The sequence below is a fragment of the Hibiscus syriacus genome, unplaced genomic scaffold, assembly GCF_006381635.1.
Source record: "Hibiscus syriacus cultivar Baekdansim isolate YM2019G1 unplaced genomic scaffold, ASM638163v2 tig00002919_pilon, whole genome shotgun sequence".
Lineage (NCBI taxonomy): Eukaryota > Viridiplantae > Streptophyta > Magnoliopsida > Malvales > Malvaceae > Hibiscus > Hibiscus syriacus.
Genome location: NW_024061957.1, coordinates 516,660 through 537,710, shown reverse-complemented (window position 1 = coordinate 537,710; position 21,051 = coordinate 516,660). Strand labels below are relative to the sequence as shown.

Below are 21,051 nucleotides of genomic sequence, written 5' to 3'. Positions count from 1 at the left end.
TATTACTTTAAGTTAATGTTTAACAGTTTACTATATTTTTTCCTTTTACCTGAACATAAACTTATTTATCATATATTTTCTATATACTATTAAATAAATTTTTTATATTTATTTTTCTTATCTAATATACTCATCCAATTTTTCTTGAATTTTGAACATATGAAGTGATTTTAGTGATTAATATTGTTCTTCATAAGTGTTCAGAATTTGAGTATATGTACTTATAAGATATGCATATACTCATCGTCAATTAATTGAAAATTTTATGAACAAATATTATTTTATAATCATATTAATTAAAAAATATTTTTAATTTTCTTTAAAAAAAAACTAAATATTTATTCGAATAAGCTTACCAAGATATAGCGGTCAGTTAGAGAAGTGAAGCTCGCGCAACATGAAGTTGTTCATATTCACATTGGTATATACGTTAATATAATATAGCTTTTAACAAAACAAGTTTGGACAATTAATTATAAATTAATTTATAGGATGGAATGTTAGATTTATCAAATAATGTTATAGGTTTAAATATTGATATTATAAATAAAAAATGAATTATAAAAATTGTTTTTTATAATATTCATTTAAATTTAATAAATTAATATTCACAATGCTGAATAAAATAAACAGTTGCATACAAGTAAAATAAAGAAATAAGCATTGGAGTTTCTTGTTTATGCTTAAGAACACAGTATTTGACCTGGCCGGCTCAAATCTCACTATCGTGGCCAAAATCTCAAAACATTACAACTGAACGACTGATAAAGCCTGCATTTAGGCGGGAAAAGGGATTGATAATTTCGAACCATAAAAGATTGATAATATCTCCATATTCTTTATTTCAACCATTTTTAGTGTTAATTTAATTTTTTTTATTAAGTGGGCCTTTCTTTCCCGTAAGGACTTTTTTTTTCAGGAAATATGATATTTTGTGCTGTATCAACTCAAGCCATTATTAAATAAAGGTGGAGGTGTAGTTGGGACACGTAGTTGGGATGTTTAAGGTACAATAGTAAATATTAATATTTTTTTAATATTTTTAATAAAATGATATCTAAAATATTATTTTTTACAAGAAATATTAATATTTTTTAATATTTCTGGTAAAATGATATTTAAAATATTATTATTTACTGAAAATGTTAATATTGGACACTACCTAAAATGTTTAATGTTTTCGATAAAACATTATCTAAAATATTATTTTTTTTACAAAAAATATATATATTGGACTCTACCTAAAATATTGTTTTTACCAAATATTAGATAACAAAATTAATATTTTTGATAAAAATTAATATTTTAAATAATATTTTATCAAAAATATTAATATTTTTAATAAAAAAAATTCTTTAACCATATATTAAAAATATCTTATAACAGAAATATACGTAGTTAGAGACATTGTCGATGGTTAACAGATATGAATTGTGAAGAGGAAAGAACCTGAGAGCTTCCTTTTTCACGGGGCCCCACATCTTTGCCAGCTCAATCCCTCATAACATCCAACAATCATCCATACAGTTTTTAAGTGGGAAAACTTCACTGGTGATCCTTTTTGTTTTCTGCCTATCTTATTTTTATCATCCGTTTAAAAAATAACGATTTGGTCATTTATATTATTAATTTGTCTTATTTTTTTACCAGTGAATCGTTAACTCCCATTAATTCAATGATGCATGTTATTTAAAAATGTTAATTTCTAATTTCACCCCTTAACTTTTAAAAAAATATTTTTCATCCCATCTAAAAAAACCAAACCATCTCTATCTAAAAAATCTCTCCTCCAACCCTATACCTCATCCTTATTTTCATTATCACACCTTTATTCATTGCACGTCCTTCGTCTAAACCTCAAACCCCAATGCCCTTAGATCATCACCATTCATAAATGGTATCGATCATTATGACTACGAGTGAAGTTTTGTTGATTTGTAAGAGGTTCAAAGGGTATGAGTTTACAAGGGATGACATGAAAACAAACACATGTAATCGATTGGAGTGTTTGGGTGTTCAATTGAGCAACGCTAGAGTGCCTAGGTTACCAAGGATTAGGTGAGGGTCTAAGATTTCAGATGTAAGGGCGATAAGCGCTGTTCAAAGGGGTTAAGATGAGTCAGGCATTTGAGAGAGATAGGGGACGATGCATCAGTGGAGGTTACGACTATGACATCCAGTAGAGTTGTGATTTTAGCAAAGTGGTGACTAGCGGTTCAAATGAGATAGGACATCAAGGGGTTCAAGATACTAGGCAACCAATGAGCTTTATAGTAGGGGATGTGAGGTAGTCGATTAGGTGTAGTCGATCGAGCTCGGGTAACCCTAATCCTTAAACGCACAACATGGTAAAGTAGAGGGAGTCAAGAGATTATTAGAATTTAGATGAACGATAAAGACGATAGGCAAGGAATTTATTATAGAGACACGGGTGTCGACATAAGGTACAATGACATGGGTGTGTGGGGTTTGGACGAATGATGTCGAGGGTACGAATGAGTTGGGTTTGGACAAAGGACATGCAACAATAAGGACGAAGGTTAGAAAAGAGAGATTGTTTTTGGAGAAAATGAAATTTCAGAGATTTTTTTTGAAGACGATAAAGAAAATAAAAATTTAGAAATGAATTATTTTATCAACATATCACGTCATTAAACTAACGAGAGTTAACGGTTTAATGACTAAAATATAATAGATCAATAAATAAGTGATCAAAAACATTATTTTTTTTCAAAAATGATATCTAAAATAAGAAGGATTAAAAATAAAATGGACCAACAGGGTAATTTATCTGTTTTTAAGTGTAAACTGTACAAATAAGGTCACGGGCATAGGATAGTTTGGTAAAAGAAAAAAAGGTGGATTTTTTTTGAATGCTGAAGTCTAACGCTACCCATGTATTGCACATCATGTCTTACCAAATCCAAAGCCACAGTTAACCATCCATTACTTTTGTTTTTATAGAAACCAAAGCAAAGAAAGAAACTAATAAATCGTAAACAAATTTCCATTTTTACTTTCTTTTATTTTTTTAAAGCTTAAACAATTCCTTTTCCTTTATGTTGTTAAGAGATCAATGTGGAGTAATTTTTACTGTTGAGAAAGAGGGACTCAGATTAATCCCACCTTACCGTTATCCAAACTGTTCTTCTTCTCTGATTTTCGGAAATTATAAGAAAAAATAGTAATATTCACTCCCTTTTTTTAAGAAGATTTTGCTGAACAAAAAGAATCTGTTTTCTGGGTTTTACTTTTGATATTTTAATTATTATTTGTTTTTGGAGCTTTCACATTTCCGGTTTTTTTTTTAATAATTCATTTGTCTTCCTCAGTCATATGATCCAAATGTTAAGAGTTTTCTTCTCTGCGTTGCTTGTAAACTCATCCTCTTTCTTTCTTTCTTTTTTCTTTAAATAAAACCCACTTTCATGACTCAGCCTTTCTTCAAATTCCTAAAGCTGCAAGCTTCAAAAGATTGACCCTTTCATGAATTAAAGGTTGTACCTTTCTCTCATTTTTGACAAAAACCCACATTAAGCCTTTCCTTCTTTCTATCTTGATCTTTCAAAAACAGAAAAAATGTTCGGTGCCCGGAGCAAAACCGACCTTGCTTTGGAATTGCAAGCACAATTCCCAATCTTAAGGCCGAGCATCCATACAAGGAGGGCTAATCTTACAGTGAAATTCGAAGACCTTTATGGGTTCACTGTTGAAGGCAATGTGGACGATGTTAATGTGTTGAATGAGGTGAGAGAGAAAGTAAGGCAACAAGGGCGAGTTTGGTGGGCACTTGAAGCAAGCAAAGGAGCCAATTGGTATTTGCAGCCACAAATTTCTTCGATATCTGAAGTGATTGTGTTGAAATCTTCAATCAAGTTGTCAGCTCTGGCTAATTCGATGACATTGAAGAAGCTTATTAGGAAAGGTATTCCCCCTGTGCTTAGGCCTAAGGTTTGGTTTTCGCTTTCTGGTGCTGCTAAGAAGAAGTCTACGGTGCCTGAAAGTTATTATAATGATTTGACAAAGGCGGTAGATGGTAAGGTCACACCTGCTACAAGGCAGATAGATCATGTAAGTTCTTACATCAAGGGTTATTTTGCATTTGCTTGATTGAATTGTTTGTTGTTTTAATTGGATATTTGATTGAGTTTGCATAATGACTTTGGAGTTGGAACTACATATCTGATGATGAACCTAAATACAAGGATGGTTTCTTAAGTTAATATTGGGGTTTTGGAGTGTAATTCACATAAGATTCTTGTCCATTCATAATTGAAAGAAGTTTGTTTGAGGAAAATCACATAAGAAGGATTTGATCTGCTGAGGGAAGGGTTTGTTTCTAGTGAAATCGGAAGAGGTTAGGATCAAAATCATGTGCCGATGAAAATGCTGAAATTGAATTTATATCATTGAGAACAAGGATTATATTCAGTTTGATATCTAACTGGATCGAGGATTTACCAAATGCACTTAATTTTCTCTTTAGTGATGAAGATTACAACCGAATCTTTGAAAAATACTTGTGAAAATTACAATGAATGTGATGGTTTGACATGAAATTGTTGATTGATATAACCTAGAATTGTGACTTTTGAGAAATCTGGTTTGAGCCTTTCTATTATATATACTTGCAGGACCTTCCACGAACCTTTCCCGGTCATCCATGGTTAGACACTCCAGAGGGCCATGCAACTCTCCGACGTGTGCTTGTGGGGTATTCTTTTCGTGATTCTGATGTAGGCTACTGTCAGGTGAAGTTCATCAACAATAGCATTTTGTATTTCAGCACATGAAAGTACACGCTTATGGTTTCAACAATTTGAAGATGGTGATTTTATCCAATTCCGTTATATGATTGTGGCAATGATACCTATGTCTTATTTCTTGCTTACCTTTGCTCTTTGTTGAGTCACTGAAATTTATATGCCTTGGTGTAGGGCTTAAATTATGTTGCTGCATTGCTATTGCTTGTTATGAAAACAGAGGAAGATGCATTTTGGATGCTTGCCGTCCTCCTCGAAAATGTTTTAGTTAATGACTGCTATACAAATAACTTATCTGGATGCCATGTTGAGCAAAGGGTTTTCAAAGATTTGCTTGCCAAGAAGTGCCCAAGGTAGTTGAGGATTAAACTATTTTATTTTTATTTGTTTCTTTATCCTCTTCTTGATGTAAAGCAATATGTTTTAGCTATGCATTAAAGTTGAAGTTTATCTTGTTGAAAATCGGATCACAAAAATGCAGGATTTCTGCTCATTTGGAATCATTGGAATTTGATGTCTCCCTCGTCGCTACTGAGTGGTTCCTTTGCCTCTTTTCTAAAAGCTTGCCTTCAGAGGTTAGAACGATATATCATTACCGTCCGGACTATCTTTTTTTTTAATCTTTGTTGGGCTATTTGTCCAGACAACTCTGCGGGTGTGGGATGTCCTATTCTACGAGGGGGCAAAGGTTCTATTTCATGTAGCTTTGGCTATATTTAAGGTACCAATGTCATTACCTTTTCACTCTTCACATTCCAATTAAGTCGGGAACTTACTTTGACGCATTTTCCCTAAAACCACTAAAGGTTTTGATCTGCTTTTGCACAGATGAAGGAAGATGAGTTGCTTCTAACGCATCAGGTTGGCGATGTTATTAATATATTACAAAGAACTACCCATCACCTTTACGATCCTGATGAGTTATTGACGGTAAGACAATTCATCATTTGTTTTGTTTTTTTTTCTTTCCCAATATTCTTCTTGTCTTATAACTTTCCATGCTTCTTCCTCGTTATCTATTGACCTTGTTAAACATAATTCGGAAATCTATAATATACCCATGACATGGACCTTGTTACGTCTACAGGTTGCGTTTGATAAGATCGGTTTTATGACGACAAACACGATATCAAAACAAAGGAAAAAGCAAGAACCAGAAGTAATGAAAGAGCTTGATCAGAGACTAAGAAGACTAAACTCTCTCAGAACTGATGACAAGTAACAATTTCTTGAATGAACTTAAAACTCGTGTTGTCATTGCCAAGGACCAGGTAAAATGTAAATTTTGTAGCCCATACGCAGTTTTAAACAGTTCAAGTTTCTTTGCTAATGAATTCAGTGTTGAGTTTTGATTCCATATACACTGTTCAACAGGGATTTGCCATTAAGACTATTACAAAGATTTGAAAGAAGGCTAATGTTATATAATGCATTATTCAAGCATAATCAACGCAATCCAGCGAATATTAAATTTATATTAGTCCCATTTCTTCTTCTCCTGTGGTCTACAAAAAAGCAATGAACAGAAACTAGAAGTAGACCCTCTAGTTCCGGTTTTTTCGAGCAAAAGAATAAGGGAAGAGAATTAGAAAGCTCCCTATAGTTATTTGTCATTACCATCCTATTCTTCAGCTGTAGGGGATTCTGAAACCGAATCAACAGCCAAATCGGACATTTCACCGGAGGGTGTTGTCGCCTCACCTTCCGTCGGCTAAGATAACTCATCCAAAACGTTTTCATTTCCTGCTGCTACCTGCTTCCTGCTTCTGTAGGCTCCAGTACATGATGCTGACAGTCAAAGTAAGCATCATTTTCTGGTTCACCTGTTAATAACACGGATGATATCGTCAATAATTTAAAATCAGATAAGATATAGAGAAGGGATTATGGTTATCGAATTTCGGAAATATATACCTGAATGACATCCTCAGGCAACAAGAAAATGGAACACCCAAGTTTCCGCGCAACACTGATTATATAAGTTGCATTCAACTTCTTATCTTCATCTGCAAAGTCAATGACAACAAAACAATACACCTCTTTATTGATACAACAAAAAGCACAGCCATGGCAGGTTATTTATATTGCAGAAGTGCCATATAACATAAGGAAAATGACACATTAGTATAATAATGGAATAACACCATACCAGTTTGTCCCTTGGTAACCAGACCCCAGTTAACGACCCTCGGTTCCACTGCACTAAGAAGCTCGAGGAAGAATACACCAGTCGAAAGGCTTTTATCCTAAGAGCGATAGTCCAGTAAAAACCAGTGTGTCAGTATCTCTGTTACAATCGAAATATTAAGACATGGTTCTCTCTTTGTTGCTTATGTACTACCTTGAAGCTCTCCATTTGAGATTTTCGACCTGCCTGCTTTACTGTTCTGTTAGCCCAGTTCAGGATGTCTGCATCCGTAATTTCTTTAGCTCTCAAGTTTTTAAGGAGTTGTAGCATAGAAAACCTCATCAGTTGCCACAGAAATGCTGAAAGTGAGGTAAACAAAACAAGAAAATGAGAATATTAAAGTTGTATTACAGAAGAAAATAACAGCCTCATCTTTTAACAAAGAAAGAGAAGAATGGAAGCCGGAAGATGTTACCTAGTATAAGTTTCTTGTTTCCGGCCACAATATCATTGCCAGCTACATTGACGAGTGATAAGTTCAACTCCTTGCATATCTGTACTATTTGATTGCAATTCTCAACCTGTTTAAATGGCATCTTTATAGGAGGCTTATTCGCAAGCTTACAGTTAACCGATCCGGGGTAAATTTTCTCCATAACCTCCAACAGAGTCCATCTGCAGCCACAAAAGGATGAATACCAAAGAAGATTCAATCACCACTTGATACTGCTGGCAAATTTTAGACGCAAAAAGAACTCGTTACCCGTTTTTAACATCTTCATAAACATTGTTGACATACGAATCGATACCAAGACTATTCATCCAAAAGCGGAAGCATCTCTCTTCGCGCGATGTTTCTGCATCATCAGTCATCATCTCAGCAAAGGTCGACGTTTTGCTGTCAGTTGATAAGCCATTCATGCAGGAAGAAAATCATATCCTAATTAAATACTTCATATAATCATGTGTCCCCAAGGGAACAAGTCAGCGCATATAAGAAATAAACCAGAAATTAATGAGATCACCAGGTGATAATAGAAAATGTAGTTGAGGAAAATGAAAATAAACAGGGACAAGCTAATATAAATGAGAATGGAAACTTAGTTCAGACATAGGGAAAAGAAAACATTTTTTCTCACCTGTTCTGGAATATTTGTGCAACGAATGCAAGGTTGAGATTTGCAGAGCCCTCAACAATATCAGTAGGAGTGAGATATCTTTTGCAACCCAATTTTTCTGCCATCTCAAGAACTTTGTTTGCTCTTTCTGTCGGATCCTGTGTCTCCAACGTTTCACGCGTACTGTGTTCGGGAGCAAGTGCGTTAAGCAGATGTGCATATGCCTCTCCATCCTGCAAATAAATAGGTTGATGATACATCATTCACACTAGAAAACTGCAAATGGTATAGACAGGCAAATCCTTTTCCATAGGAGGAGCTCTAAAGTTTGAGAGACCGAGACATTTAAACACCCTGCATTTGTTTCACCAGTTCATGGAACTTAAGGCCGAAACCTAAAGATTAATACAACACTGAAACCATGATCATAAATACATTTTTGTATATAAAATTGGCATTCCACAAGTAGAATTAATCAAAATCAGTGAGTTTTCCCACCTTCAAATCTGTAGAGAAGTTTGTAACTTGCTTTTGATATCCAGCTTTCTTCAAATGAAAATTCATCCATTTCAGTAACACCTTTTCAGGTCCTAAACTCCTAAGCTCCTCCACCTACAAAATTTATACAAAAGGTTAACAGAAGTTGTTTCCAACCTGAAAAACGAATATTATCCGGAATCTGATATCGTCACAAAGAATAACAAATTAACATTCTCCAACCTTGCTGCTATCCACCAGTTCCACAAGTTGAGGAGTTTTCTTCAGATTGAGATCAGCTAGTAGTTGAATCTGAAGTCACAACCATGTAAACAATACTAGCAATGTAACAACAAAAATGTATCCCTTGAAACATTGATGGTTTAAGGAAACAGATACGATCAGTATGGCTTCTGTGATTCGACAATTACAAATACAAAGTTTAAAAGAAGTTTCAGCTGAATACCTTAATAATTTGAGAAATCAATCCAAGTACCAGATGAGGCTGGGAGGGAAGAAGATTGGATAAGTTAAAATATTGTACAAGTTATATTAAAAAGCAAGCATGACACCTAAATCGGTACTAGAAAAGGAGCATCACTTACTCTTCCTTCAACAAGGTCTTGTGTGCCGATATTAACCACGGTGCAACCGATAGCTTTTGCAGAATTAAGACAAAGAGTGTGATTCTCATTCCTCTCCCAGGGATTAAGAACCTTTTTTGTGTTAATAGCTCGCTCGTCTATGGTCCCAGGAACAGCTATATTGATAAGCTTGCTGCATGAAAGCAACTAAAAACATCAAATCATGATTTGATAAGGACTATAGCAAAGTCAAGTAGGTCCATCGAACCAACCAGAGAAGAACTCCATCTTTAGCAAGCTCAAATAAAGCATCTGTGGCTGGATCAATTGGAAGAATATCTTTCAAGAATTTATCCTCTGCCAGATAGTTATTGATATGTTTCACATAAGAAGCCTTCTCGGATTCATTAATAGCATGGTGAAAAGTGGTTGTGGTTGACTTGATAAATGAAGATCTAGTACTGCCTGATTTTTCGATTGCACGACCTTGCAAAGTTAAATAAGCCTGCCAATTCACCAAATCCAATCATTGCCTCTAAGCAAGATACAAGGAGAAAATCGTATGATCAAATCACAAACATCAGGAAACATTAATTGACAACATTTCATATATTGAATAATTAGCAATGGCATACAAGAAAAGTACATCAGATGCTATACTTAAAAGACTTACCCGAAGAAAGGCCTCGAAATCAATTTCTTCGCCCATGTCACCGTGCGTCTCTTCCAAGATAGTCTTAATCTCATCCTCATTGAACATTTCACTGAAAGCTTTCAAAATGGCTAAAACTGGCGGCAGCTCGGCCAGAGTAACACGACCTTGTTGAGTCCTCGCAGAGAAAAACTAAATGCAACAATAAAACAATCCAAGTTCCATGTCAAACAAGAATTTCCAATACACCATATAAACTTGTACAATAAGGTAACCTACAATTGTTATTGCAAACGAAAAAAATCGTACTTTGAAGAATTAGGAATCAAAATTGTAATCTTTTAGAACATGATGCATTATTTCACTTCCATACAAACCAATTATGAAAAGAATCAAAGAAGAAGATGAAGAAGAAAGGAAAAGAAAAGGTTACCTTGGATTTGAGGGTTCGTAGCTCGACTTGAGTGAACTGGCTTTGAAGCCATTGATCAGAAACAAGCACACCTTGATAACTAGACATGGTTCGCCTTGTTTTTTCACACCAAATTCCAACCCCTACTCACACACCAAATCAAAGATTATTTACGTTCAGATTGCATAACACTTAAAGACAATGAAAATTCAATAAAACAAAAGATCCAACAAATGCAGAAATTGTTGCGGAATATGACTATCGGATCGAACAAAATTACAATTGATAATTTGAGAAAATAAAAATGAAGATAAATAAGACATAAAATTTACGTGGAACTTTTCTTGATCTAACAAGGAGAAAACAATGACAATTATCTCTTGATAAAAATGAGAAAACAACTCTCAAGAAAACTCTCTAAATTCTCTAGTATTGAGAGAAAGCTAGAATAATTTGGAATGATTTTGAAACAAATGAGTTAGGGTATTTATAGTTAAAACTTAATGATTAATCTTGTAAATACCTTAAAGTACATTGACTAAATTAATGTCAACTATGAATTATTATTATTGCCATATATGAATCTTTATTGTTGTCAACTTTCAATCACCTAAAGTTTAGTCATTAATTTCAACAAATTGGCCACTTAATGATCACTTACTTTACAACAATTAATGGTCACTTTACAAAGAAATCAAAAGAAAAAAACTGACGTGCATGGGACGTGCATGCATACATATAATTGAATAGGAAAATAATAATAAAAAAACAACCTTTCTATATCAAAAAAGACATCAAATTTATCGAAACAGAAAATGACCCATGTACTGTAAGAATGTAAAAGACAAAAGAAGAAGAAGAACCTTAAGAGAAACTAAAATAGAAGGGTGGTTTCCTCCATTTTTTTTTTGTCTTTGTTCGCTTTGTAAGAGAGAAAGAGAGCGAGGTGATCGTATGGGTGATATTGGAATTGAGTGAATGGAAATGAGGATGAGAGAAAAGCGTGATGCGCACCTAGTCCTCAGATAACCCGCGAACACTGCCGATTGCAAATGTGAATAAGACAGAGTGAGAGAGAGAGAAGAGAACGAGAAAATGGCTTTATTTAAATTTAAATAAAACTCTGGACTTTTATTTAAATAATAATAATAATAATAAATAAATAAATGAGTTTTTTTGCCATTAAATTAAATTATCTATTTATTAAATGAATAAAAACACAATATTGGTAATTCAGTATATTGCTTTTCTTCCTTATTTATTAAGACATTTTTGCTAATGAAGTAATTTTTTTAGATTTATCTATAATAAATAAAATAATTTATTTCTGCATTCAATAGAATACTATTGTTAACAAAAGATAAGAATAGTAAATAATGTTTGTAAGCATGACTAAAATTATTTATTGTTTCCTGAAAATTTTCATTAAATATAATTAATCTCATTGTTTTTTTATGTGCAATTAATTAATCTCATTGTAGATTAAGAAAATGTGGTACTTTTAAAAAATTGAGCTTTAATACAATATTTGTAACCCCTTTAGACCGATGTGGATAACCCGATCCAACCTGGAGTGTAACCCCCTAGACCCGGCCTATGCGTTTCGACTAAGTCTAGTGGATCACATTATGATTCTTTAAGACATTTTTCCGAAACCGTTATTCAAACAATGTAAAATCACATTATAAATGACATGAAATTATAATAAATCATACTATCAAAACCTAACTTGTAAATATAATACCAATAAGTAATAAATTAATTTAAAACATATCTTAAAAATCAAATCACGATAAACCGAATAGTAATAGTAAAAATGTCATCATATTAAAATCCCATACTTTTAAATAAGGTCAATGTCAACAAAATAAAGTCAACTTGCAAGGTAAAAACATTACAATCAGATATACTTCAAGAGATATGTTGATCCTCCAAGTGCTCAATCCAGGGTATCTAACCAACAGTATCTGAAAGGGGAAAACATTTTCGAAAAGTGAGCTAGGCTCAGTGTGTCCCAACATTACCATAAAATCACTATAGGTACACTAAACATATCATAGTCCAAAAAGTCTCATAAAATTATACTGCAGTAAATCTCTTTAAAAAGCGTTACCCTAAGGGAACATCTTAGGGCCTGAGAGCCTACCCAAGATAGATTTCGGGGCCGTGGGGCCTACCTAAGAACACATCTTAGGGCCGCAGGGCCTACCCGAGAATGATCTCAGGGCCGCAGAGCCTACCTAAGAGTCACATTAGGTCCGTAAAATTTTCCAGCTTGATCAGAGCTGTACTTTATAAATTCATATTCCAAAAATTCAATTGCACCGTGTTATAAATTCCATAAAACCATAAACATGGTAATTCTATACCATTTCAAAACAAATATCAGATAACAGTCATAATCCATAAATCATCACATTAAATCGGTGCATCAACAATACGATAACCAAAGAATTCAGTGTACCACATATTAAAACAATTAAAACAGTTCAATAATAAATAGGGAACACACCTCGATAATAGGTTCAAATCGTGGATCTACTGATTGTTGGTTTCACCACGCTCTGCTACAGTTTTCGAACCTAATTTATAATATCACTATATTACTAATGGGTAACATAAATAAATCTCTAAAATCATAAAATTTACGAGTCTTACGAGTGAATACTGGTATACGTGGTTTAACTGATCTAGAAGAGCTGGGTCGAGCTATCGAACGATCCGGTGAGTCTCATGCACCTTCAAATAACAATAATTTATCAGCCCCAAATCTTACTTAATTGTTCAAAGCTAAAATTCTTAAGTATCTAAGCATTTTCCGAGTTTGACTATCAATTTGGGGTATTTCGAGTCTGAATTTGGCCAACGGATTGCGGAATCGGAATCAGGACGTCGAAAAATATAAAGTATGACTTTTCGAAAATCCAAATTCTTGGTCAAAGTCAAAGTCAACCACTTTGACCGTCGATTTGGAGACCTTCGGGTTTGAATTTGGTGAAACGGACTGCGGAAATGGATTTGGCACGTCGAAAACTATCAGGATAGGTATACTCGGAAAAAGATTTACGGTCGTTTAAGGGTCGGTCAAAGCCATCTTAAGTTTTAGTCAAAGAAAGTCAACGGTCAACGGTCACGGTCAACGGTCACGGTCAACGGTCGGGTCGGGTCAACGATCGGGTCGGGTCAACCCGGTTCAGACCGGTCAAACCGGTTCGAACCGGTCAAACCAGTTCAAAACTGGTCAAACCGGTTTTCCAGCAGCTCACTCTCCCTGCGGCGGCGCGTGCGGCGCGTGAACAGTGCCACGGTGTCGGAAAATTCCCGGAAAAATTTCTAAAAATTATTTTGAGCGATTTCGAGATACTTACAACGATCGGTTCAAATTTTTGAACGGCGGAGAGCTCGTATTTCAACTCGGCCGAATCTTTGACTGCTCCACCTCCTCACGCGCCGTCGTCGACGGCGAACAAGGTTGACACCGGCGGACTCGCAACGACACAAGGAACACGATGATGTAGGAGGTGTCGTAAACGGAACAACGATCGGCGGTGAATTTAAGTTTTTCCCGGCGATAGAGCTAAAAAAACGACGATGCTTTGACTGAAAATTCCCGACGTTTGGCAGCGTTTCACTTCAATTAATTTGAAGGGTTTGTTCCTCGCTTGATGATGAACACAACGGTGGTTTCAATTTTACGATTGGACGTCGAACGACGTCGGAATCGGGCTTGGAAGTAAGGGTACAGGAGGAGAAAAACTTAAGCAATTTAACATTTGTGGTTTCTGATTTGAAACCAGAAACACGCTTAAATCACCAAAGCTGCCGACACTTTTAGGATAAATTTAGGGCTTGGTCCCTGAATTTCCTTTAACTCTAAAACAAGCTCCAAGTTTTAAAATATTTCAATTTAGTCCCAAAAATTTTACCAATTTTCACAATTAACCTCCAATTTCAATTTAATATTATTCTAAATTTTTCCGGGTTGTTACAATTCTCCCCCTCTACAAGAAATTTCGTCCTCGAAATTTACCTTATGAAAATAGATGAGGAAATTGAGTCTCCATTGACTCCAATGTCTCCCAAGTAGCTTCTGAGGGGCTACGATTACTCCACTGAACTTTGACCATTGGAATACGCCTATTCCGAAGAACTCGCTCATCTCTTTCTAAGATCTGAATGGGCTCCTCTTCATATGAAAAATCAGGTCTCAGCTCTACTTCTTCAACCTGAATAATGTGACTTGGATCTGGATAGTATCTCCTCAACATTGATACATGAAAGACATCATGAATACGACTTAGCTCAGAAGGCAACTCAAGCTGATATGCAACAGGTCCTACCCTCTTCAAGATACGAAATGGTCCAATAAATCTTGGACTCAATTTACCCTTACGCCCAAATCTCAATACTTTCTTCCAGGGTGAAACTTTCAAAAAGACCTGATCTCCAACCTCAAATTGTATATCTTTCCTTCTCTGATCTGCATAAGACTTCTGCCTATCAAATGCCTCTTTCAAACGGTCACGTATCAATCTAACTGTGTCCTCCGTCTCTCGCACTAACTCAGGTCCCAACGTTTTCCTATCACGCAACTCAGTCCAACAGATCGGAGTACGACATTTACGCCCATAGAGTGCTTCATAAGGTGCCATATGAATGCTGGTCTGATAACTGTTGTTGTAAGCAAATTCAGCCAAAGGCAAAAAGTTCTCCCAGCTACCATGAAAATCAATTACGCAACCCCGCAGCATATCCTCCAGAATCTGAATCACTCTCTCAGATTGACCATCAGTTTGTGGATGAAATGATGTGCTATAATCCAATCTTGTTCCCAAAGCCGTATGTAGCGCCTTCCAAAATCTCGAAGTAAATCTCGGATCTCGATCAGAAATAATAGACAATGGAACACCATGCAATCGGACAATCTCTGAAATATACAATCTCGCCAGCTTGTCCAAAGTATAATTTACCCGCACAGGAATGAAGTGAGCTGACTTTGTAAGTCTGTCAACAATTACCCAAACTGAATCTTTTTTCGAAGGAGTCATAGGTAAACCGGTAACAAAATCCATAGTAATACGCTCCCATTTCCATTCAGGAATCTTGATAGGCTGTAACAAACCTGATGGATGTTGATGTTCTGCCTTAACTTGCTGACAAGTCAAACACCTAGCCACAAAATTAGATATGTCTTTCTTCATCCCAATCCAATGATACCTCTCTCTCAAATTCCGGTACATCTTATCTCCTCCGGGGTGCATAGCATATGGACTACTATGAGCCTCAATAAGGATAGTCTGCCTCAACTCAGCATCATCAGGCACACAATATCTACTTTTAAAACATAAAACTTCATCCTGATCAATTGCGTAATCCAAGTTTGTCTCCTGCTCTACTTGCTCAAAGATGGAAAGCAAGGAGCTATCAAGGGGTTGTTTAGCCTTGATCTCATCAACCAAGGTCGGCTTAACTTGCAATTCTGCTAATAAAGTGCCATCGTCATATAAATTCATCCTGGCCATTAAAGATCTCAACTCCGACACTGCCTTTCGACTCAAAGCATCCGCTACAATGTTAGCTTTACCAGGGTGATAATCAATCACACAATCATAATCCTTCAGAAGCTCTAGCCAGCGCCGTTGTCTCAAATTAAGCTCCTTCTGGGTCAGGAGATACTTTAAGCTCTTATGATCCGTGAAAATATAACACTTTTCTCCATAAAGATAGTGTCTCCAAATCTTCAAGGCAAAAATCACTGCTGCTAACTCCAAATCGTGAGTAGGATAATTACACTCATGCGGTCGCAGCTGACGGGATGCATAAGCCACCACCTTACTTTCCTGCATTAAAACACAACCAAGTCCTGAATGTGAAGCATCACTATACACTGTAAAATCCTTCCCGGACTGTGGTTGAATCAACACCGATGCTTGAGTCAAAACCACCTTTAATTTCTCAAAGCTCTCCTGTTGTGTCTCGCCCCAATCAAATGGCACATTCTTCCTTAACAACTTTGTCAAAGGAGAAGCAATGATCGAGAAGCCCTCAACAAAACGTCGATAATAACCAGCCAAGCCCAAGAAACTGCGGATCTCAGAGATGTTCTTGGGTCGTTTCCAATTTATAATAGCCTCTATCTTGCTGGGATCGACCTGAACACCTCGCGCAGAAATAATATGCCCCAAAAACGACACTTCTTGAAGCCAAAACTCACACTTGCTTAGTTTGGCATATAGACGATGCTCTCTCAAAGTCCGTAGAACGATTTTCAAATGCTCGTCATGCTCTGGCTCAGTACGAGAATAGATCAGAATATCGTCAATGAAGACCACCACAAATTGATCCAAATATGGTCGGAACACCCGATTCATCAAATCCATGAAAGCTGCAGGAGCGTTCGTCAAACCAAAAGGCATCACTAAAAATTCATAATGACCGTATCTAGTGCGAATGGCCGTTTTTGCAACATCAGATCCTTTGACTTTCAATTGATAATACCCCGAACGAAGATCAATCTTAGAGAATACAGTAGCTCCTCGCAATTGATCAAATAAGTCATCAATCCTGGGTAGTGGGTATTTATTCTTGACTGTCATCTTGTTCAATTTCCGATAGTCAATACATAATCTTAGCGACCCATCCTTCTTTTTCACGAACAGAACTGGAGCTCCCCACGGTGAAGTACTATGTCGGATAAACCCTCGATCGTGTAATTCTTGCAATTGGACCTTCAACTCCTTAAGTTCTTTTGGAGCCATTCGATAAGGTGCCATAGAAATAGGTGAAGATCCCATATAAGTCTCAATCTCGAACTCTACCTCTCTATCAGGAGGTAACCCAGGCAACTCCTCCGGAAAAACATCAGGAAACTCGCTAACTGTACGAATCTCCTCGATCGTGGACAATGCACCTTTGGTGTTCAAAATACAAGCAATGAAGGTCTCATATCCCTTCCGGATCATACGATCAATTTCCATCGCTGAAACTATATTGGAGAGATAGCCACGCCGTTCACCAATTAACACAACAGTCCGACCATCTGAAGTCTTCAGAGTAGCCCGCTTGTATTCGCAATCCAGCTTTACCTTGTGTTTATTCAACCAATCCATTCCAAGAATTAGATCGAACTCCTCTAAAGGAAGTTCCATAAGATCAGCGAGAAAAATTTCTCCCTGAACCTCGAGAGGACAACGCCGAAATACTTTATTCACTAATACCGCTTGTCCTACTGGACTCGTAACTGTAACAGTATTTTCAGTGTTCTCTATCGGAATCTGAAGGTTTCGAGATACTGAGCTCGATACATAGGAGTGAGTGGAGCCATTGTCCAGTAATGCAAAGTATGGGATAGAATAAATAGTAAATGTACCTGCAATAACCTCTGGCTCATCTCTGTCATCACGTCGTCTAGTGGCATAAACCAAAGCTGGCTGTCTAGCCTCAGAAACTGTTGGCCCTCTATTTTGCTGAGGTCGAGCTCTACTGTCTGTCCTGGACGCTGAACCACGAGCCTTTACTTGGCTACGATCTCTAATTGGAGTCTGTACTGTAGTCTGAGAACGCACAGGAGTCTGGGTAGCGATCCGCTCAGACGAAGCTAGCTGAGGACAATCCCTCCGAAAATGTCCACTAGATCCACAATAAAAACATGCTCCGGTCTTCCTATAACACTCTCCCGTGTGTCGTTTCCCACAAAAGTCACACTGAGGCACTAGAACCGGAACCGAAGAACCACCTCTACTAACAGTTGAAGGTGATGATACAGTAGGCCTGAAGCGTGTATTGCTCCTCTGAGGGGCTGAAGTATGAGTCCTCTTACCGGACTGTGCGGATAATTCAGTAGGGCCAAAAGATTTCCTAGATTGCTCCTGATCAACACGCTCTCTACCAGAAGCTAACGCCTCCATCTCCTCAGCATCCTTGGCTCTGCTTACCAGCACATCAAAAATCTCATCTTGAAGGGCTACCACCTGCCTACGTAGCTCGTATCTGAGTCCAAAGGCAAATTTACGACATCGATCTCTCTCGGTAGACACCAGACTGATTCCATACTTTAACAATTTCAAGAACTCTATCTCATACTCTGAAACAGTCATGTCACCCTGAACCAAGTCTTGAAACTGCTGTCGTATCTGGACTAAGTAGCGCTCACCCAAGAATCGGCTCCGAAAACGCTCCTTGAAGAAATCCCATGTCAAACGATCGGTAGGAACACTACCGGTCACTGACTCCCACCATGTGTGGGCATTGCCATCTAACATCGCTACTGCCCCCAAATATCTCTTAGTTGAGTCCAAACCCAACTGATCCATGCGTCTTTCTGTATCCTGTAGCCAATCTTCTGCTTCAGTAGGAATTCCTCCAAGCTGTCCTCCAAAAGTCCTGACCCCATTAGCAATTAGAGTTTGCGAAATAGGAACCTTAGATACAACACCAGCAGCTCTGACTGCTCCCTGTATCAACTGCAAAAACTGTCTACCAAAAGTCTCATCCAAAGCAACTCCAGTAGATTCTGGCTCAATATCGGTCGCTCCTATGATCGGTGTAGTCATGCCAATACCATCGGTAGGAGGCAGATTCGTTGGGGTCGAAGGAGCAGGATCACCTATCGGAGGTGGGGGATCTACTCGTATCTCATTGATCGGATCTGCAAATCTAGCCACTCGACCTCGTCCACGGCTAGTTCGACGACCACGTCTAGCACTCATTTTTGGTGGATCTCAAGTTTGCTACAGAAGATAAAACTTAGGGTTAGATAAGCACTTGGAGTCTCGAACACAGTTAAAAATTTAATAACTTTGTGACATTACCTTAGTAACTCGTTTTGTAAATATTTCAAAATCGTATTTTCAATTTGGACTCATACACAGTCCGAGGTTTAAAAACCAAAAGCTCTGATACCAATAAATGTAACCCCCTAGACCCGGCCTATGCGTTTCGACTAAGTCTAGTGGATCACATTATGATTCTTTAAGACATTTTTCCGAAACCGTTATTCAAACAATGTAAAATCACATTATAAATGACATGAAATTATAATAAATCATACTATCAAAACCTAACTTGTAAATATAATACCAATAAATAATAAATTAATTTAAAACATATCTTAAAAATCAAATCACGATAAACCGAATAGTAATAGTAAAAATGTCATCATATTAAAATCCCATACTTTTAAATAAGGTCAATGTCAACAAAATAAAGTCAACTTGCAAGGTAAAAACATTACAATCAGATATACTTCAAGAGATATGTTGATCCTCCAAGTGCTCAATCCAGGGTATCTAACCAACAGTATCTGAAAGGGAAAAACATTTTCGAAAAGTGAGCTAGGCTCAGTGTGTCCCAACATTACCATAAAATCACTATAGGTACACTAAACATATCATAGTCCAAAAAGTCTCATAAAATTATACTGCAGTAAATCTCTTTAAAAAGCGTTACCCTAAGGGAACATCTTAGGGCCTGAGAGTCTACCCAAGATAGATTTCGGGGCCGTGGGGCCTACCTAAGAACACATCTTAGGGCCGCAGGGCCTACCCGAGAATGATCTCAGGGCCGCAGAGCCTACCTAAGAGTCACATTAGGTCCGTAAAATTTTCCAGCTTGGTCAGAGCTGTACTTTATAAATTCATATTCCAAAAATTCAATTGCACCGTGTTATAAATTCCATAAAACCATAAACATGGTAATTCTATACCATTTCAAAACAAATATCAGATAACAGTCATAATCCATAAATCATCACATTAAATCGGTGCATCAACAATACGGTAACCAAAGAATTCAGTGTACCACATATTAAAACAATTAAAACAGTTCAATAATAAATAGGGAACACACCTCGATAATAGGTTCAAATCGTGGATCTACTGATTGCTGGTTTCACCACGCTCTGCTACAGTTTTCGAACCTAATTTATAATATCACTATATTACTAATGGGTAACATAAATAAATCTCTAAAATCATAAAATTTACGAGTCTTACGAGTGAATACTGGTATATGTGGTTTAACTGATCTAGAAGAGCTGGGTCGAGCTATCGAACGATCCGGTGAGTCTCATGCACCTTCAAATAACAATAATTTATCAGCCCCAAATCTTACTTAATTGTTCAAAGCTAAAATTCTTAAGTATCTAAGCATTTTCCGAGTTTGACTATCAATTTGGGGTATTTCGAGTCTGAATTTGGCCAACGGATTGCGGAATCGGAATCGGGACGTCGAAAAATATAAAGTATGACTTTTCGAAAATCCAAATTCTTGGTCAAAGTCAAAGTCAACCACTTTGACCGTCGATTTGGAGACCTTCGGGTTTGAATTTGGTGAAACGGACTGCGGAAATGGATTTGGCACGTCGAAAACTATCAGGATAGGTATACTCGGAAAAAGATTTACGGTCGTTTAAGGGTCGGTCAAAGCCATCTTAAGTTTTAGTCAAAGAAAGTCAATGGTCAACGGTCACGGTCAACGGTCACGGTCAACGGTCGGGTCGGGTCAACGGTCGGGTCGGGTCAACCCGGTTCAGACCGGTCAAACCGGTTCAGACCGGTCAAACCGGTTCGAACCGGTCAAACCGGTTCAAAACTGGTCAAACCGGTTTTCCAGCAGCTCACTCTCCCTGCGGCGGCGCGTGCGGCGCGTGAACAGTGCCACGGTGTCGGAAAATTCCCGGAAAAATTTCTAAAAATTATTTTGAGCGATTTCGAGATACTTACAACGATCGGTTCAAATTTTTGAACGGCGGAGAGCTCGTATTTCAACTCGGCCGAATCTTTGACTGCTCCACCTCCTCACGCGCCGCCGTCGACGACGAACAAGGTTGACACCGGCGGACTCGCAACGACACAAGGAACACGATGATGTAGGAGGTGTCGTAAACGGAACAACGATCGGCGGTGAATTTAAGTTTTT

The 21,051-nt window shown here is 37.1% G+C and overlaps 1 protein-coding gene and 1 pseudogene across 1 annotated transcript; one reads left to right on the top strand and one right to left on the bottom strand.

The window, feature by feature from the left end:
- Window positions 1–3,498: 3,498 nt before the first annotated feature.
- On the top strand, window positions 3,499–6,120 carry LOC120164341 (TBC1 domain family member 2A-like). Its single transcript, XM_039174094.1, has 7 exons — window positions 3,499–4,071; window positions 4,635–4,751; window positions 4,938–5,116; window positions 5,245–5,338; window positions 5,407–5,484; window positions 5,592–5,693; window positions 5,851–6,120. Exons 1-7 carry the CDS (start codon window positions 3,580–3,582, stop codon window positions 5,983–5,985), a joined length of 1,197 nt encoding a protein of 398 aa, XP_039030025.1. The 5' UTR covers window positions 3,499–3,579; the 3' UTR covers window positions 5,986–6,120.
- A 316-nt stretch (window positions 6,121–6,436) lies between these two features.
- Window positions 6,437–10,242, bottom strand: LOC120164371 (annotated as a pseudogene).
- Window positions 10,243–21,051: the final 10,809 nt, after the last annotated feature.

Coding starts and splice junctions, on each gene's coding strand:
- LOC120164341 (XM_039174094.1), top strand. CDS start 3,580: ATGTTCGGTGCCCGGAGCAAAACCGACCTTGCTTTGGAATTGCAAGCA. Junction 4,072..4,634: donor CTACAAGGCAGATAGATCAT/GTAAGTTCTTAC, acceptor ATATACTTGCAG/GACCTTCCACGAACCTTTCC. Junction 4,752..4,937: donor CTGATGTAGGCTACTGTCAG/GTGAAGTTCATC, acceptor GCCTTGGTGTAG/GGCTTAAATTATGTTGCTGC.